The 19,000-nt window shown below is 35.6% G+C and overlaps 2 protein-coding genes and 1 long non-coding RNA gene across 3 annotated transcripts in view; 2 read left to right on the top strand and 1 right to left on the bottom strand.

The window, feature by feature from the left end:
- Positions 1 to 16: 16 nt before the first annotated feature.
- abhd6a (abhydrolase domain containing 6, acylglycerol lipase a) lies at positions 17 to 9,105 on the bottom strand. Its single transcript, XM_084100727.1, has 9 exons — positions 8,641 to 9,105; positions 7,752 to 7,871; positions 5,802 to 5,958; positions 5,418 to 5,531; positions 3,796 to 3,928; positions 2,866 to 3,023; positions 2,727 to 2,781; positions 2,552 to 2,652; positions 17 to 1,553 (listed from the first exon to the last, which is right to left on the bottom strand). The coding sequence occupies exons 2-9, from the start codon at positions 7,868 to 7,870 to the stop codon at positions 1,371 to 1,373; spliced, it is 1,020 nt and encodes a 339-aa protein (XP_083956853.1). The 5' UTR covers position 7,871; positions 8,641 to 9,105; the 3' UTR covers positions 17 to 1,370.
- A 327-nt stretch (positions 9,106 to 9,432) lies between these two features.
- Positions 9,433 to 19,000, top strand: part of LOC311074167 (deoxyribonuclease gamma-like) — a 12,590-nt gene continuing 3,022 nt past the window's right edge. The window contains exons 1-8 of the mRNA XM_084100542.1: positions 9,433 to 9,678; positions 14,028 to 14,258; positions 15,323 to 15,411; positions 15,520 to 15,612; positions 15,970 to 16,082; positions 16,165 to 16,277; positions 16,680 to 16,837; positions 18,186 to 18,282. Coding sequence (XP_083956668.1) covers positions 14,133 to 14,258; positions 15,323 to 15,411; positions 15,520 to 15,612; positions 15,970 to 16,082; positions 16,165 to 16,277; positions 16,680 to 16,837; positions 18,186 to 18,282 — 789 coding nt within the window. The 5' untranslated portion in view covers positions 9,433 to 9,678; positions 14,028 to 14,132. The remainder of the gene's footprint in view (positions 9,679 to 14,027; positions 14,259 to 15,322; positions 15,412 to 15,519; positions 15,613 to 15,969; positions 16,083 to 16,164; positions 16,278 to 16,679; positions 16,838 to 18,185; positions 18,283 to 19,000) is intronic.
- On the top strand, positions 10,344 to 12,931 carry LOC311074751. Its single transcript, XR_014604357.1, has 3 exons — positions 10,344 to 10,620; positions 11,650 to 11,684; positions 11,994 to 12,931. It is a non-coding gene; the product is annotated as an uncharacterized lncRNA (long non-coding RNA).

Genomic DNA, 19,000 nt, shown 5'->3' with positions numbered 1-19,000 from the left:
TAAATGCATCTTCATGTCATTTTTATAAGACTTTATTATTGTCCTTATCAGGGCTACAAAGATAATTTACCTAAGATCACAAGCAACAACATAGATTTGACCACAAAAATGAATTAGAAACAAATAATTATTTTCCATTTTTGGGATTGCTTGTTCTCTTCCGTCTTCAGTGAAGACTTTATCAAGGTCATCATGGACTTATGATACAGAATCAATGATTTAATCTGAATCTGCTTTGGTAAAAGCAATGATACAGATGAAACAATTTCTGTGAAGGAAATATAAACCCTTTTTATTAATTAAACTTTCGAAGTTAAAGTTTTTCTCTTTTGATTAAAAAGCTTTCAGCTTGGAAAAATATTTATACTGTTAAATACTTTTCTGACTTTGTCTTCCGTGAAGCCACAAGCCGTAATGTGATGCAAATGCACTCAAAAGTCTTTTATAAAGAAGTGTAGTCATTCCTGAACCATGTTCTGTTGTTCCTGTGTGATTTGGAGAATTCTTCAAATGAAATGTTGTGATACGTTATCACTGAATGAATGCAGATATCAGTCATTGAAAATAAAACAAAAAAACTTCACTATGTTTCCTTCTGTTTCCATGTAAACTGAACCTACACTGACAAAAACACCAATAATAATAGATTAATACTAGAATAATACTATAAGCATTCGTAAAATATGAATATGAACTATGAAATATGAACCAGAGTTTAACACTACAATAGCAAAGTCATGAAACAGTTGTTTTCATAATTCCCAAACAACATTTTCAAGAGATAGTCTCATGTACAAGGTTAAAACGGCAAGAACTGATCTGTAAGAACTCTATATAGTAGAAAGAAAGTGATGTAATTGTCATGTGATGACTCAACGTCAACATTAAATCATGATAAAATGGCGAAAAACATGGTAAATGACTAAAGGGATAGACGTATAGGCTGTGTCTCAATTTAAAAGGATATAAATACAGCATTTCTAGGCCTTCGATTAGTTCAGGAGAGTGCCTATGATGCCCAGAAAAGCTGTCTAGTAGATCAGAGGAAAATTATAATGATATAAATAGGGATATTCAACAACCGTTTTGGGCCTAATCTAAGTGTAATAGAAATCGATACTGCAGGACACTGATCTGTATCTGCATAGATTCTGAAGTGCTTTTCAACGCTGAGCGTCCCTGAGCGTTCACTACAAAAATAACTTTTACTGCTTATTTACACACTGAAAAATCATAGTTACTTTTAAAAGAGCCTTTCATCCAAAGCTGAACTGTGATGTCTGTGTCTGTCCAGTTTCTGCTTCAACAGCTTTATGTTTGTAGCTGAGATCCTTAACCTTTAACCAACCAGTATTAAAGAGAGTCCCGTTTTAGGAACGTTTCTTGTTGCTGTTGATTCCTGCATTCTGTTGTGCGATGATAAAGTCCAGGATGAGCTGGGCAGATTTCCTCGGTCGCTCCATCACTACAGAGTGACCACAGTTGTCTAGCAAATGAACCTGGGATCCTGAAACGGCTTCGGACAGAACTGAAGCCCCGGACACGTCTAACACCTGTAGGATACGGTATACAGTTTAGTCGTATATTTACGGTATATCATTAATGGTAATGAAATGCATTTTTTCAATGGTTGATTCTTAAACTAATAACTACATGTGTGATTTCAAACCTTGCAAAGAAGAAAAGTAGCAATAGCAGTGATTTATCATTGCAAACCCTAAAAGCACCACATTATTTTAACTTTGTCACAGTAAGTTTGGAATCATTTAAATAGACAACTGAGTAAATCTAGCAGTATCAGATCAGTTTCTGTGTGCTTGGTAATGCATCACACACAATAACACACATTACAACCCATGACATTTCTTTTTCACAACATGTTTTGTGCCCACATTGCTCAACATGTCATGGAGTTGAAGGTCAGAGCAACTGTAGCACATTTCATTGCACCACACACTATTATTAAGATATTCTTGTACCTTTTTTCTTTAACTGTTTTGGAGATTTTATGGTTTATAAAACATGTCAATGTGAGTAAAGCATGTGCTGTATGATGGCTTTGCACAGTTACTATTCAAGAAACTGTAAAACTAAGGTGTGTTAGTAAAGTAAACATGGATTGCAACAGTATCCATCCACATTTTCAGTGGCCTTGGTTGCGCAAGTATTTTTCCCATTCATTATTTCCCATAGGGATTTTAAAAAATGAAGCACTGTACACACACACACACACACACAAACAAGTAGTTTGAGAGTTTGTTTTGATTCTCTGATTGGTGGAGATTTCTCTGAAGAATCATGGGTAATGTAGTTTTCCACCAGGAATTCTGCTGTTAAACACGATTAATTAAAAAATAAGTTGAAATTATGTGGACTGATGGTTTTAACAAAAGCTTATACCATCGATTAACAACCTCATAGCTCACAGTAGGGCTGTCTTTAAAGGTTTATAAGTTATGTTAAAAATCAGTTTCCCTATGGGGAAAATGAATGGTGTTTTTACTTTCAGAAAAGTACGGTTGTGCTCTATTCAGTTAAAGTATGTCCATACCTGGTCATTTTTCCCCCAAATGACTTGCAGAGGAGTTGAGATGAGATGCATGTTCTCATGTAAAGAGTGTCTGGATTTTTCTCCAACAAGCTCCATAAAACCTGCAGAGAATATTAAGAGTTGCTGACAAGATACAGAGAGTAAGTGACAGTAAAACAACACCAGCGATACTCACACTCTCGGTAGAAGTCATTGTTTGGAATGCGAACGTCAACCAGACCTTGAAGAATCTAGGAAACCAGAGGAAGAAAAATCATTAGAAAATGATTCAGTGTTCAAACTCTCAAACGCAGAATTAATGTAGATAAACACACCTGTTTAGGAATCTTAAAGCGCACGAAGGAACACAGTCTGAGCATCTCCTCCATCTCCTCTGGTGTGGAGGGAATCAGCGGGATCCCGTCACTGTCCTGACTCTTCTCCAGTTCCCTCAAACGCTGAACAAACTTACTTTCAGTGGGATACTGAAGACCTGTGGATCCAAGAAATGTTTGAGTACCGGCCATCATATTTCAGGGAGACACAAGACCTGTGAATCCAAGCAAACCTCTTCTTCCAAGGAAAAAACCTCTTCTTACAGTTTTTTATCAGTATGTTATTGTTTACACACAGTATAATGGCCTCATCAACATTTTTTTTGGCAAAAAGTACATGTCATAAGATATTAATATGATACTTTGGGCCTAACATTGCAAAATAAGATTTCTTGAAAGTTCAACCTTTTGCAGTTAAAGGATGAAAACAAAAAACATTCCAGTTCGTGACATTCCCTAAGAATGGGCCCTTTGCTCCAAATGTTGAAATGTCCCTTGATGAACTATTACTGACTCTGACCAGCAGGATCATTGCAATGTTGAAGAGGTACTGGGTCAGAAACAAAATCAACACACACACACACACACACACACACACAGACACACAGACACACACACACAGACACACACACACAAACCGTAAACCTACCCATCACAGAAAACTGGATTTTTACATTTTCACTTGTTAGTAACAAAGCATATGTTTATTTAGGCATGTCCTCATAATGTAGGGGGTTGGTCAAACCAGTACACATACACACACACACACACACACACCGTAAACCTACCCATCACAGAAAACTTTCTGCATTTTTACATTTTCACTTGTTAGTAACAAATCATATGTTTATTTAGGCATGTCCTCATAATGTAGGGGGGTGGTCAAACCAGTACACACACACACACACACACACACACACACACACAGACCTGCTGGACAGATGAGAGTGACGCCGCAGAGATCCGTCGGGTGACGGGCAGCGTAAACTCCTGCTACGTTTCCACCCATAGACGTGCCGATCAAATGGAAAGGCTTTTTCTTCAAGCCGGTGCACTTCACAAACTACATTAACAGGAAAACATGAGAAAATACAAACAGCTGTTATTAATGTTTTATTAATGAAATGTCCAGTTTTTTTTCTTGGTTATACGAAACATTCCATTTAATCACTATTATGCGAACATTATGGGAACGTTACATTTGAACGTTCTCTGAACATTCTAAAACAAGTAGTAACACTTAAAAAAATGTTAGATAACTTTGAACGAACATTCTCATAACATTACTGGAAGAGTGTTTCATAATTGAGAGAACCTTGTCGTCAGCTGGGATATATCTTAGTTGCATAAGGGCGATGCAGCATTATTCAGAGACATCATCAAATGTGCTCCAGAGATAAAAGTGAGTTATTTTTAATCTGCATCCATCAAAACAAGGAGCTTCACCCTTCATCTAGAAACAAAACACTCTCTCAGCATCCAGAAAATGCCTTTCAGCGCAAGCTGCTCAAGTCTGCTCATCCGTGCAAATCAGGAACTACCACAAGTTGCTTTAAATATAGACAACCTCAAACGAGCCGAAATCAATCATGGACGGGCTTGTGTATTTCAGGCTGGGAAACACAGTCAAGTGCCCCAGGTTTGAAGAAGGGCATCTATTTTAGACACAAGCCCGTGTTGTTGAAGGAAAGCTGATTAACTCTGGGTGAAGAATAGAAGAAATGAAGACACAAGAGCTTTTCACTGATCTCAAGATACTTCAGAGAAATCTCAACACGCAAGCCTAATAAATCCACAGTGTCATCATGAGAGATGTATTAGTCTACACACTGTGTGATGTTTAGCCAAAAAGAAAAACTGGGTCAGTGACTGGGATTCATCAAGATCAATTACATCAACTTAAGTGACAGATTTTAAGAACAGGGACTTTTTTATATATATATATAATAATAATTTTTAATTAAATAGATTTTTTATTTTATATATATATATATATATATATATATAAAATAAAAAATCGATTTAATTAAAAATTATTATTATTATTGCTACATCCATACATTATATATATATTTTTTTTTTTTTTATTTTTTTTTTATTATTATTATTTTTTTTTATATATATATATTTTTTAAATGTTTAAATGTTAAGAAATGGCTTATTGAAAATCAACACTGTCAACACTGACGCTGGTCCCATCCACTAACAATAACTGTATCATCTATTATCATCTATTTTTAGATTTTATCTGTTTATCTTGTTTACTCGATTGGTTGTGATTTTAACACAGTCTAATTTTTTACCTTTTGTTTATTGTATAAAGAATTTTATTGTATTATAACAGTTTACTATTTTAGGATGCCTAATAACATCTGGCAAGGGGACTGCCGATGCGAACTAGCCTGTGGCTAACTCGGGTATGCTTACATTTGTTCTGAATGTTGATTAGTGTACATTGTCCCTTTTCAAATAAACAAATACATAAAAAAATAAATATTTAATATATACATATTTGACCAAATTGTATAAGTGTTTTTGTTGTTGTTTTTCACCTGATGTATCCGGTTGACTTGGCCCTCTATGGAATAATCCTCAGCACCGGTGCGCGTCGTCCCTTCATGTCCCGGCATGTCAACACACAGCAAGTGCATATTTCTAGGGAGAAACTACAAAAAGCAAAGAACATCAGTCAAACATTTCTATTTTTACTTCATCATCTGATCCATATAAAAACAAAGTAATGATTGTGTCAACAGAATATAATACGTTTTGACAGATTTCTAAATCATATCACATAACTGTTCTTTGTGTTGATTTGTTGGTTATTATATGGAATAGTTCATTAATTTTGAGAATTATATATGCATTTTTGCCCTTTAAAACCCCCAAAATTGCATGTTTGAGTTGTGAACTGTTAAGCCGCTGCGGTTTCTTGCCTTGACCACACCGAGCCACATGTCCTTGTGTGCGGAGAACCCGTGTAACATGAGGACAGACGGACGAGCGCCTGGATTCCCTCTGTGAGAGAAACAGAAGCGATATCCTTCATATTCTGCATAATCCACCTGCATTCCCAGCCTTCTGCGCCAATACCTGTTGAGCAAATCACCAGACAGACTTGGATGAAAATAAAAATTGCATGAAAATAAAAGGTCTGTAAAATAATGCTGATGGATGCAAATCTCATGTTTTGCATGTAAAATAGATGGTGATTTCGTGGTAATTTGATGTACACAATGGTACTGAAGGTTTAAAATGCTTACATACCATCCATGTTATGTTCTGAACAAATGCAAGTCAAGTTTGCCAGTGCAAAACTCACAACCATGATGAAAAAATAGTTGGAAGTCTGTTGCTTATTTGTCCAATATCCCATAAAACGTATGGCCATCATCATCTACCGATTTAGTCCGATCACATAAAGTAACAAGACTTGCATGGGGAATCATTCATGTTCAAAATGCACTGCGCCTATATTTTAGCAATAGTAATAGTGATGCTTTCAGAGTCAGAGAACACTGTTCATGAGCAATCCAGAAGTGAAACTGAAGGAAGCAGTCCAGAGGCAAACAGCAGTTTTGATGACTGTGTCATTTAGAGCAAAGTTTGCCTCCCAGATATTACGAGAACCAAAGTCTACCGGGCAGCTTGCGTAAGATTCAACTGACATCAGCAACAAATGCAGCGCTGCATGTTCACGGCTAATGCACACACACACACACACACACACACACACACAAACACACAGCTTCCTGGATGCATAGAAACATCATGCATTATTCAGAGCTAAAGCTATCTGAATCATTGGCACCTTGTAGATATGTGTCCCTTCACCCAGATCAGTGACACGATAAAAAGAAGAGGGCTGTTAAACGAACCAGCTTTATCCCTGTCACCAGATAAGAGACGTGCAAAAAATACAAGTCTGAGAATCAGTCATGAATCCTGAAAGATTAGCCTTTCACCTGCACTGTCCATTGATGCTCTAATGTAATCTTGCTGTATCATTGCAATGACAATAAATTATTATTATTAAGATATTTAGATCATGCCAGAAAACACCCACACTGCAAAAAAAAAAAAAAAAAAAATCATTTTCTTACCAAGTATTTTTGTCTTTTTTTTAAAATAAATATACAACTTAAATCAGGATACATTTACTTGAGAAGCAAATTGACTTAAGATATTGATGATCAAAATTAAGTGAGTTTATCCTTAAAACAAGAAGAACAAATCTGCCCATGCGGTAAGAAAAAATAAACTTAATTCAAAGGGGAAAACAAGTTTATTTTTCCTTACCTCAATGACAGATATTTTTCTTGTTTTAAGCATAATTTTATAAAAAAAATGTATAATTTTTAGTGAAAACATGACTTAATATTTTTTATATATAATAATGACTTAAAGTCATTTTTAATTCTCAAGTAAGTGTATCTTGATTTAAGAATGTTTAGGTATGTGTACAGGACAAGACAAAAAAACAAAATAAGACAAAAATATTAAGTAAGAAAATCATTTTCATGCCCTGGAAACATGTTGTATTCACAATTGTTTTCACTGTTAAACATCATTTTCTTTGGAATTTTACAATATTTTTTTGTGTTTGGTGCTGCTAATGACAGAAATAACACGTTGCAACTTTATCTTGTGGATTGGACCCTGTGGTTTGTGTAACTGTAACTGATTGTATTGATAAGACTCGTTTTGTCTCGTTTAACGGCAGCACTGAAAGAGATAACAAGTGTTAAAATGCTGAAATTACTCAGAATGTCAGTACTGAGAAATCCAGGTCATTTGCACATGCTCTTCTTCAGATGAGCTCTAGTGAACTCGGAGGACTTCGTGAAGTGAAATTAAATTTAAGCTCAGATCTCTCCAGCACTTACCAGTGATAAACTTTAATGAGAGCTGCGGGCCAGAGCAGGAACGAGGCAACGAAAGCCAGTATGGGGATCGCCAGCGTCCCTCCGGCAATGATGAACATGTTCAACACGTCCAAATCCATCCTGTTAAACAACACAGCACTGACAACTCACAAAACACAGCTTTTGGACCTCACCTCATGTCAGATATAGCTTCTAATGAGCATAACAGATTAGATTATCTAACCATAACTGCAAGATATTTTTAAGCAAGGACAGAGAAAAAAAAACAGAAATGGGTTGACAGATGTGCACAGATGAGACCAACAGAATCCATTAGCGATGCAAAGGGAATAATTGAGGTGAATTATAAAGTGAAGCAAAATTATAATAACATCTGGGTAAAAGAGCTCTGGTCTTTATAGATAAATGTACAAAGCCATGGTAAAAATAAATGGGCAAATAATGCAATTATATATAATTATATACATTATATATATATATATATATATATATATATATATAGACACACACATATATGTATATAGCCTATATATATATGCTAAGCCCTTATTTACTTTCATAGTCCTGAATTATGTTTATCAATGGATTAAGCAATAAGTATAAATATCGACCGTTAAAAATAAGAAGGGAAGTAAAACAAAAACAATATTCATTATTTAGATCACGTGAATTCGAGTACGGTACACTTTCATTTTTACTAAAAAGAAGTATTAATTAATAACACTCAGATCTCATTCACACATTGTCGCAATTAAATATTGTTACATGGTGACACATCAGATCTGTCATCATGTGATCAAAGATCTGAGCTTGAATACACTTCCATGACAGTGAAACGTATTTGATCGCAATATTAAATGCAAATGCTCTTTAAATATAGTAAGCATACCTTTAAATGTCCGTGTAATGCGAGAATGTCCAGTAAAGGCCGATCAAAGCCCAGTCATATCAGCCTCTGATCTGCGGAGATGCAGACCCGAGCGCGCTCACTGAACAGGGAAGTTCGCTCGATTTAAAGGGGAATATATGCGGGAAATAATGATCCGTCGATAGGAATTATAAGCGAACATCTGTCAGGTGCACATCTGACATAAGAAGAATCCAGTGGGCGGTATATGTTCCTGGATAAATAACAGTTTCCTGGGAGAAACGTCCGTCAGGTGGCGCGCGGCGGCTCACACAACCAAAACCCACATTGAAGCGCATTGAGATTTCAAGGATGACGTCTGGTCTACTGGATACACTTGTCCAGTTAAAAGTATAATTAATTAAATAAATGAATATGCCTCTTATACAAAAGAAAATCGGCAAGCAGTCATATCTACGAAATGATTAATTAAAATCCCTTTCCAGTAACCACAATCGGCTATGATTGGTTCATCATGACCAGCGTTGAGAAATGTAACAGAGATCAAATGACACCGCGCCGTCTGGTCAACTGTCAAAAACGGTCTTCTGAATAATTATACTGATTAAATTATTGAATCATCCTTGATTTGAATAATACACATTGAAAAGTTAAAATAGCAGCATATTTTTTAAGCCAGTATTTTTTTAATCTATCCGCTCATCGTGTTTCACTGGAAAACGCGCTCATTTAAAGGGGAATGCCGCGGGAAAATAAAATAACGTTTAAAATGTAGTTAACTAATGTCAGCTGCACAACCTGCATCTCAGAACGGAAATGACATGTATAACTCGACGTTTTTTAAGAAACCGAAAGCACAACTATATTGGTTGAATACACTTTAAGAAATGTACCTGGCGCGTGTGAACGCACAGCTGCGATGGCCGAGTGGTTAAGGCGTTGGACTTGAAATCCAATGGGGTCTCCCCGCGCAGGTTCGAACCCTGCTCGCAGCGACGGACAATGTCTTTAATCAAAACTGGAGCTATAAAAAAAATTCCTAAACGACTCCAAGTGAAGGTTGGTGCTGAATTCGGGAAGAAGGGAGGGATCTATCTAACTATAGATTGTTTATTTGGGTACACTGTAAAAAAAAAGTGTAATTTTACAGGTAATTGTCTGTATTTTTTTACAGAATTTTACCGTTTTGTCATTATACAGCAAATATCTGTAAAATAAAAGGCATTTGCTGTAATTTAAAGGTCCATTGTTAAATTTACAGTTAATTGCTTGTATTTTGGTTTTACAGCAATTTTACGTTTTTTAAAAGGAACTTGTCTGTATTTTTACAGAGTTATGTGTAATTTTACAGAAATTATTAAGTAATTTTTTACAGATTTTTTCTGTGAAATTAGAAAACAAAGAAAAGAAGGTATAACTGCGGAAATCAGCATCTATTCAATGTTTTCCTTACAGATTATTAAGCATGTGGGGGTTAAAGTGAGTTTTTTTTAAGGTTAAATAATAGTATTTGTACATACAGTACCCTACATAGGCTACAGTAGGCCTGTATTGAATTATTTTTTATTTCGCATTTTACTTTATACTCCTTTTGATCATTATTTTATTGTCTTATTCTCCCATAATTTCATGTATATTTTATGAATATTTTTCTACATCTCCGTTGCTTCACATTCAGGGCTTTGTGTGTGTGTGTGTGTGTGAGTGCGCGCGCGCGATGACGCAGATTCAAATTCATTTCCGCTGTTTACTTCCGCCCACAACGGTTAACGTTAGCTGATCAGTTGAGTTTGGGCAAGCGGGAGATTTGAATTCAGTCTACTCGTGAAGTGGATTGTGAGATTAACAGGGGTTCACTTCAAAGCAATCATATTCGTCAAGAGCAGCCGTGAGCAGGAGCCATGTTGTCAGTCAGACCGTTTGGATTCTTCGGAGATAACGCCCTTTTCAGTGAGCCTTGTTCGTCACAGCGGACATCATGCCAACCGATCACCGGCTAAGGTAAGAGTCTCATTATACTAACGTTACATGTGAACGATATTTTATATTACATTTGTGTTAAGTTTACAGTTTTCAAGCTAACGTTAGCATTCTTAAATTATGTTCAGTTAACTGGCGAGAGCTGGAGGGCAAAACACTGAAAATGTAGCATGCGTCTTTACATTTTCCATCTGTTTTAAGAAAGATCAGTTGAACCCACACCTCAAAAGACCTAAAACGAGCTTTCGTAGACTTGTTATACATATCAAAGTCCGTTTAATTGTGTATAAAATCTTCGTTAATACGCGATAGTAGCCTATCTGTCAGTAAATCAATCTCTTAAATGGCGGGACATTTTGAAACACTGCCTGGAAGCTGAAAACTATTCTCTTAAAAAATATCCTTGGTTTTAATTATAGTAAAATTATAGTATCCACGTTTTTGGCGGATTTTTATTACCATTTTTAATAACCACAGTTATACTACAAATAGGCCTACCATGTTTGTTTGTTTTTTTGTTTTTTCTTTGTGGTTAAGCCATAGTTAATTTTTGTAAGGGTTAACGTGGCTATCAAGACTGTTAAGAAAACGATTTCAGTAAATACTGTACTTGATACAGGAAAGCACATGAGACTAGAATATGAACACAACATGATAAATTGCATATTCTGGCTGCATCTGCTTGCCAACACGTAACGTTGCATACATGTGCATATATTAGGCTTATAAAATAAAAGTTGATAGAATGTTTGTGTTCTGATGAAGAAATGAACTTATCTACATTTTGGATGGCCTGGGGTCATCATAGTAGCCTTTTTCATAGGATACTTTTGATCATTGGTTATGAAAATTGCATTGATCCAGATGAACAGACAGTTACACCCCTAACGTTAGGTGTCTCAGCTCAAAACTTCACTGTTAGCCTTTCCTGCTCAGCTTTCAGATCATAGTCAGTTGAGGTTTTGTATTGTCCCAGTGGAACATATTCTGATGTGTAAATGTAATACTGAGTTGTTAAAAAAAAATATATATATTTTTTTGTGATTTCAGGTCAAGTGGAAAGCAGAATGATCATGGCAAACAAGGTATGGGAAGAAGTAATTTAAAATATTGTAATGGCAGAGTCTTCTGATTCCATATGATTGCACTAAAAGTGGCAGAAAATTTAATTTGTTTTATACTGTATTTTCCCATGTGAATATTCATTTGATTCTTGTGAGGCCACTGGAGCTGCACAAGGTTTGGTTTTGCTACAGTAAGACCACGATTGTGTTAGATTCCACCCATCTATTTAATTTTTTTTTTTTTTTTTTTGTGGTGTAACTAGGCTCTGTCATTTAGAAACATGACTTTTCCTATCACTTAATGACACATATCTCTACCTTTCATTCCAGCCAGAGGATCTGACGGTTGTCTCAGCCTACCTGATGGAAAATTCTTGCTGGATGAATGACCTTCACCTTCAACTCAACCTTGCCAAGACAGAACTGCTTATGGTTTCAGCCAAACCATCCTTGCTGTGTGATCCTGCTGATTTGCCTTATACAACATCAGAAAGATCCGGCCCTTCCTATCGGAGCCACAAAACTCCTTGTCTAAGCTCTTGTTCTATCCAGACTGGACTATTGTAATGCTCTCCTGGCAGGCCTTCCAGCATCAGTCACACCTCTGCAACTGATCCAGATGCTGCAGCAAGACCTAATCTCACTGCTTCAGATCTATGTGTCTCCAGAAGCTTGTGTTCTGCAAGTGAACGGCACCTTGTGGTGCCATCATCCCAAAGAGACACAAAATCACTTTCACTGACCTTTACCTGGACTGTTCCCTGCTGGTGGGATGACCTGCCCAACTCAACACACTTTCAAGAAACTGCTAAAGATCCATCTTTTCATAAACACTTGACCCAATAATACTAAATCTTTGTTTTAATAATAAATAAATGAACTTGTGTACTGTGCTACACTAACTGGGACTTGTCACTGCACTTGTTGCTTCTATTGTTCTCTTAATTTTAAGTCACTTTGGATAAAATGTAATTGTAAATGTTTGAAATAAGTTATATTAGAGTATAAAGGCATACAGCAATTGTCTTTTAATGTGGATATTTTTACATGTTCTAAATGATATACTAAGCCTGTATTTCCTATCATTCACGTATCTTGATGTTTAGTGTTTGTTTAATGAGTAATACTGTAAATGTGCAGGTATTCCGTACTTGTACGTTTAGTTAATTTAACAGAAATTGACTGTACATTTGCTATTATTAAGTACTTAATTAGAGATTGGTCAAAGTTGTGAAACTGGATCTGCAAAAATTAAAACTGTAAATATACAAACTTTGTATTTGAATTTATGTACTTATTACATTTTTATACATAACTTCATAGTTATTTTACACAGAAAAACTATATATTAAAAGATAATTACTGTAGATAGACAGAGCATTATTATAAAATAACTTTATAAAACCCTAAATTTACAGTTTAACCTTAAAGTTAAATGTTCTTTTTATGTAATTTGACATAATTTATCTGTTTTTCCACGGTTTAATAAGCCATTATTAACAGTAATGTACTGTAATTTAATTAATTTTGACCGTAAAGTCAATTCTGTATTTTTACGGTTTTTGCCTGTAATTTTGTGAAATGGTTATTTGCTGTAATTTAACGGAATCCGTCTGGAAACTTTGCTGCCAGAGATTTACCGTTTTTTTACGGGATTTTTTTTTACAGTGTAGATGATATGACATTTCAAGCATGACCTCATAAACCACCACAGTACATCCTGGCAAATTAATCATTTTTCAGTAACTGTTGTTCCTATTAAAATACTTAGAGATACAATCACATCTATATATAGATATTAAATAAAACAGCCAATTTTAAAACCAATTTCATCATACATAAAGTTTTACTTTAAATGCAGGCGTTGAAACCATTCTGAATTTCTACTAGCCAAAACAGCAATATCAGAAATAAACCAGATGATCAAAATCACTGCTTAAATTTAAATGTATTTAAATATTGATTGATTGTATATCATAAAATAGATTATTATATTTAATATTAAATTATTATTAAACAAGGAATCATTGAATGGCCTTTAGATTTACGACCATCAAAATAAAATGAAATAAGACACGGGGGTTCAAGGATTTATGAATAATTTCAATCAACTCACTAGCTAATTTGGCAGGTTATGATTAAAAAATTCTATTTTATGATATACAATCAATCAATATTTAAATACATTTAAATTAATCATAACCTGCCAAATTAGCTAGTGAGTTGATCTGGGCTACCCGCCACAGTTAATGTTAATTTCAAACCCTTTTTATGAAAATTATATTATTTAAATGATTGATTGAAATACAAGAGAAATAACACTTCTGAAAACAGGAATCTGTTCCTATTCCTGATCCTGTCCAGAATGCAGAACTTGGCCATCAGATAAGCTCAGGAAGTGTTTGGTCGCAGTATAAATGAAGGAAGTTCCCAGAAATCCCTCTTATTTGAGCTGACTTCATCCCGGAGATGCTGAGCGCTCTGATCCTGCTGAACCTCGGAGGAGCCGTCAGCCTCAACATCTGCTCCTTCAACATACAGTCGTTCGGAGAGAGTAAAGTCTCCAAACCTCATGTGCTGGACATCATAGTGGAGGTGAGCCTTTTTTTTATTTTTGCATGCTATTTAATAATTAACGCAAATGCTGTGATGCTATTTTAAATGTGCATAATGCACTGCTTTAAATTGCATTGTGTTTTATTCATGTTCGAATGCATAATAAAAGTAATGGTTTTATGGAAAAAACACTGACTAAAAGACTTGGCCGCAGTCCCACTCTACGGAAATGTCAATCCATTCCAGATCAGATAACATTGTGTTACTAAACGTCGTCGAATGTTATTATGAACTGTAGTGACATTGTTTTACTGTGTGTCAAGGCAGGAGAACACAGAGGAACAAGACATGTTGTCAATGTTTTTAGGAACACATGATTGCTCAGGTATTCCAAGGTCACAAGTTCAGATTCTGGCGACTGGGCAAGGGTGAACGCTCTTAAAATACAGGTTCTTTATTTGCATCGATGCTTCCATGAAGAACCTGGATGTTCATTCATGGAATCTTTCCAAAAATTGCACAAAAGGTTCTTTATAGTGGAAAAAGATAAGACACTAAGAAAAATGGTTCTTTTAAGAACGAGTTCTTTGAGGAACACAAAATGGCATCGCTGTGAAAAGCCCCTTTTGGAACCTTTACTTTGTATATGTGACCCTGGATCACCTCACCAGTCACGAGTCACACGGGTATATTTGTGGCAATAAACAATACATTGTATGGGTCAAAATTATTGATTTTTCTTGTATGCCAAAAACTATTATGATTTTAAGTAAAGATCATGTTCCATGAAGATATTTTGTAAATTTCCTACTGTAAATAGTATATAAAACATGTATTTCTGTGAGTGAATGCAGCACAATCGTGAACTTTAAAGGAGATTTTCTCCATGTTTAGATTTTTTTGCACCCTCAGATTCCAGATTTTCAATAGTTGTATCTCGACCAAATATTATCCTATCCTAGCAAACCATACATCAATGGAAAGCTTATTTATTCAGCTTTCATATGATGTATAAATCTCAATTTTAAAAAAAAGTGACCCATGTGACTGGTTTTGTGGTCACATATGAATAAATAGTGATGACTTTAAAACTCTCCGTGCAGAGCATCAGTCGCTGTGACCTCATGCTCATCCTGGAGATCAAAGATGCGAAAGGAAAAGCGTTTGATCAACTCATGACTCTCCTGAATAGGTAAACACACTTCTGCTCACATAGAACATTAGATGAGATCATAAAGTCTTGATGAATACAGGAAAATGACAAACAAACCTAAATCTGTGTGTGTGTTGTCCCTCACAGCCGGTCCAGGACGCGAGCAGAGACATTTAGCTCCGTCATTAGTGAGAGACTCGGGAGGAAAACATACAAGGAGCAGTATGCCTTCATTTACAGGCATGTGGGATTTATGAAGAAATATTTCATAATTATTAATGTCGTTTTGCATGCAAAACAGATAATATTAATTTAGCTGAATTATGCATGTGGTTTGATGCATTTCTATAGAATACGAACTAAAATTTAAACATACAATGCCATTTTTTCCGTGCTGAACTGCAAAAAGCGAAATAAAGGTTAAGTTGCAATTAATAGCTGTACAAAAAATGTAATTAATAAAGTCAAAGTAATGAAACATGTTTGAGTAAGTTGCAAGTGAAAACACAAACTCTATGTTGCTTTATATCAAACATCTGCCGAATGCATTTATAATGAAATCAGAGTGCAATAATAATTTAGTTGTGATCATATCAGGAAGAAGTCGCTGACTGTGAAAGCCGTCTATCAGTATCCAGACACACAAAGCGAAGATGAAGATGCTTTTGCTCGAGAACCGTTTGTCGTGTGGTTCTCATCTCCAAACACTGGTGAGACAGAAGATGAACCTCTGACCTCCATAAAGATGATGAAGACATTATGACCAGCAGGTTTCTGTCTGTCTTACAACAGAAATCAAGGATTTCGTCATCATTCCTATTCATACGGTTCCAGAAGCCGCTGTGAAAGAAATCGATGAACTGTATGACGTTTATCAGAATATTTCACAGATGTGGCAATCTGACGTAAGCATTTCTCAGTTCAAATCAATGCATGTTATGTTATGTTCCCTGACTAGAGCAATTCTTTTGTTGTAGTTGTTGTATTACTTTATTGTTCAGCCGGAGCTGAAAATTGGTCTTTGGTCTCGCCATACAATCACAAAACAATTAACAATATACAACATCCACCCAATACATCTAACAATACACAAAAACACACAATATCAAAGCTTAAAATATTCACATTTCCTACCCCTTATTCAAAAGACTTATTGCATTTGGTACAAAAGTTTGTTTATATATTGCTTTTATTGCCTTTGGTGTTCTATAATGCCGACAGGTGTATATGGTGTATAACAGTGTCAGTGATCCACACACCTGGTTTAGTTCCTGTTCCTCACTCAGTTTCATCTGGTCTTGTGTCAGAACTTCATCATCATGGGAGATTTCAACGCCGCCTGTGGTTACGTTCCTAAGAAGCAGTGGGTGAACATTCGTCTGCGCTCGGAGAGTGAGTTTGTGTGGCTGACGGATGACAGTCTGGACACGTCAGTGAAGACCTCCACTAAATGTGCTTATGACAGGTCTGCAGATTTATTTATTTAATAAAACTGTATTTTAATCTAAATCTGAAATATATGACTGTTTATGCCAAGAATCAACAAGCTTGTTGTTCCTGAAACAACATTCAGATTTCAGGGTCAGGTTGGGGTCAATCTGACTTTTCCCTTTCACTATATTGGTTGTTCAGGCACACTACAAAATAAAGCTTCCAAAAAGTGTTTTTTGGTAATACTTTATTTTACAGTGTCCTTGTTACATATGTTACATGTACTTACCATAGTAATAACAGTAAATTATGCATAATTACATGCAACTAACCCTCAACCAAATTCTAATCCTACCCTAACCCTATAGTAAGTACATGTAGTTGCTTAATATTACTCAGTACTTAAGTATTTAATTACACTGTAACAATGACACCTTAAAATAAAGTGTAACCTTTTTTTTCTTCTTTTTTTTGCAGTGATGGCATAGATTAGAACATAGATTTTTGGTTCCCCAAAGAACCTTTCAGTGAACAGTTCTTTTGTTTTAAAATTCTAAAGAACCTTTTTCTGTTTTTCGGTTCTTGTGTAATGTAAAGGTTATATGGGTGTTACATGTTTTTCATGGAACCACCGATGCCAATAAAGAACCTTTATTTTTAAGAGCATATGTATTTAGACTTATGTATTCTTATGTTTGTAGACAAGAACTTTGTTTCAGGACAGACAAAATGACAGGAAATTTGGGTAGTTTAATGGTTAAGGATCTGATCTTGTCACATACTTGTTTAGAATAAAAGCATCAGGTAAATGACAAGTTAAGAAAGAGTGTATTATGATTTGATGTATTTGGCATTACTGCCTAGAGTCTAATATATGAAAGTGTAAAAACTCAGTTTGGTTGGAGCAATAACCATGTGGACGCACTGCAAAATGTATTTTCTTGTTTTGCATTTTGTTTGTCTTACAAATATCTAAACATTTTTAAATCAAGATTACTTGAGAAGCAAAATGACTTGAGATATATAAAAAAAAAATTTTTTTTTTTTTTTGAGTTCATGCCTAAAACAAGAAACTAATGTCTATGGGTCAAGAAAAATAACCTTATTTCAAAGTGAAAACAAGATGATTTTTCTTCCCCTGGCCTGTGGATAGATATTTTTCCATGTTTTTAGAATAAACAAACAAAAAAATTCTTCTTAAGTAACTTTGAAGCAAGTTTGAGTCCCAGGTCGTGGTCCTTTCCCAACCCCTCTTCCCTCTCTCTCTCCTCTTCTATCGCTTCCTGTCACCGCTCTTCATTTCTATCATAATAAAGGCATAAATGGTTGAAAATACAACTTTAAAAGCCTGCGTTTGATGAATCTGTCCCACTCATCCCCAGGGTTGTCCTCCACGGAGAGAAGATGATCGCGGCTGTGAATCCTGAATCCGTGGAGGTCTTCAACTTTAAAGATGAGTTTGGCCTCACCGAGCAGGAGGTAAATATAATCTACAAAACCATGTAAATGGTAGATGCATGTAATTATTAAAAACTATTTCACTGAAGTATTATGTTTTCTAGAAGAAAAACAATGGATTAAGCAAACTGACAAAGTAGCAAGATTATCGAGATTAAGGGAGACTGGGGCAAGTTGTCACACTGCTACATTTTAAGATTAGAGTGGTTTAATAATATTAATGAAACAGCATTAAATATAGCCTATTGTACATTTTAAATGCAAATACACTATATTGCCAAAAGTATTGGGACACCCCTCCAAATCATTGAATTCAGGCCTTCCAATCACTTCCACGGCCACAGTTGTGTAAAATCAAGCCCCTACTATAGGCATGCAGACGCTTCTACAAACATTTGTGAAAGAATGTGTCGCTCTCAGGAGCTCAGTGAATTCAAGCGTGGTACCGTGATAGTTTGCCATCTGTGCAATAAGTCCATTCATGAAATTTCCTCACTGTCAACTGTTAGTAGTATTATAACTAAGTGGAAGCAATTGGGAACAACAGCAACTCAGCCATGAACTGGTAGGCCATGTAAAATCACAGAGCGGGGTCAGCGCATGCTAAACACACACAGTGCGCAGAAGTCACCAACAGAAAGACATGGATGAGCGAGTCCTGACCTAAACCCGATAGAACACCTTTGGGATGAATTAGAGTGAGACTGTGAGCCAGGGCTTCTCGTCCAACATCAGTGCC

The sequence above is a fragment of the Abramis brama genome, assembly GCF_963993115.1.
Source record: "Abramis brama genome assembly, chromosome: 23".
Classification (NCBI taxonomy): domain Eukaryota; kingdom Metazoa; phylum Chordata; class Actinopteri; order Cypriniformes; family Leuciscidae; genus Abramis; species Abramis brama.
Note: the sequence above shows the minus strand (reverse complement) of the source record. Positions and strands in the feature narration are given on the sequence as shown.

Coding starts and splice junctions, on each gene's coding strand:
- abhd6a (XM_084100727.1), bottom strand. CDS start 7,870: ATGGATTTGGACGTGTTGAACATGTTCATCATTGCCGGAGGGACGCTG. Junction 5,959..7,751: donor CTCATTAAAGTTTATCACTG/GTAAGTGCTGGA, acceptor TTTGCTCAACAG/GTATTGGCGCAGAAGGCTGG. Junction 3,929..5,417: donor AAGTCAACCGGATACATCAG/GTGAAAAACAAC, acceptor CTGTTAATGTAG/TTTGTGAAGTGCACCGGCTT.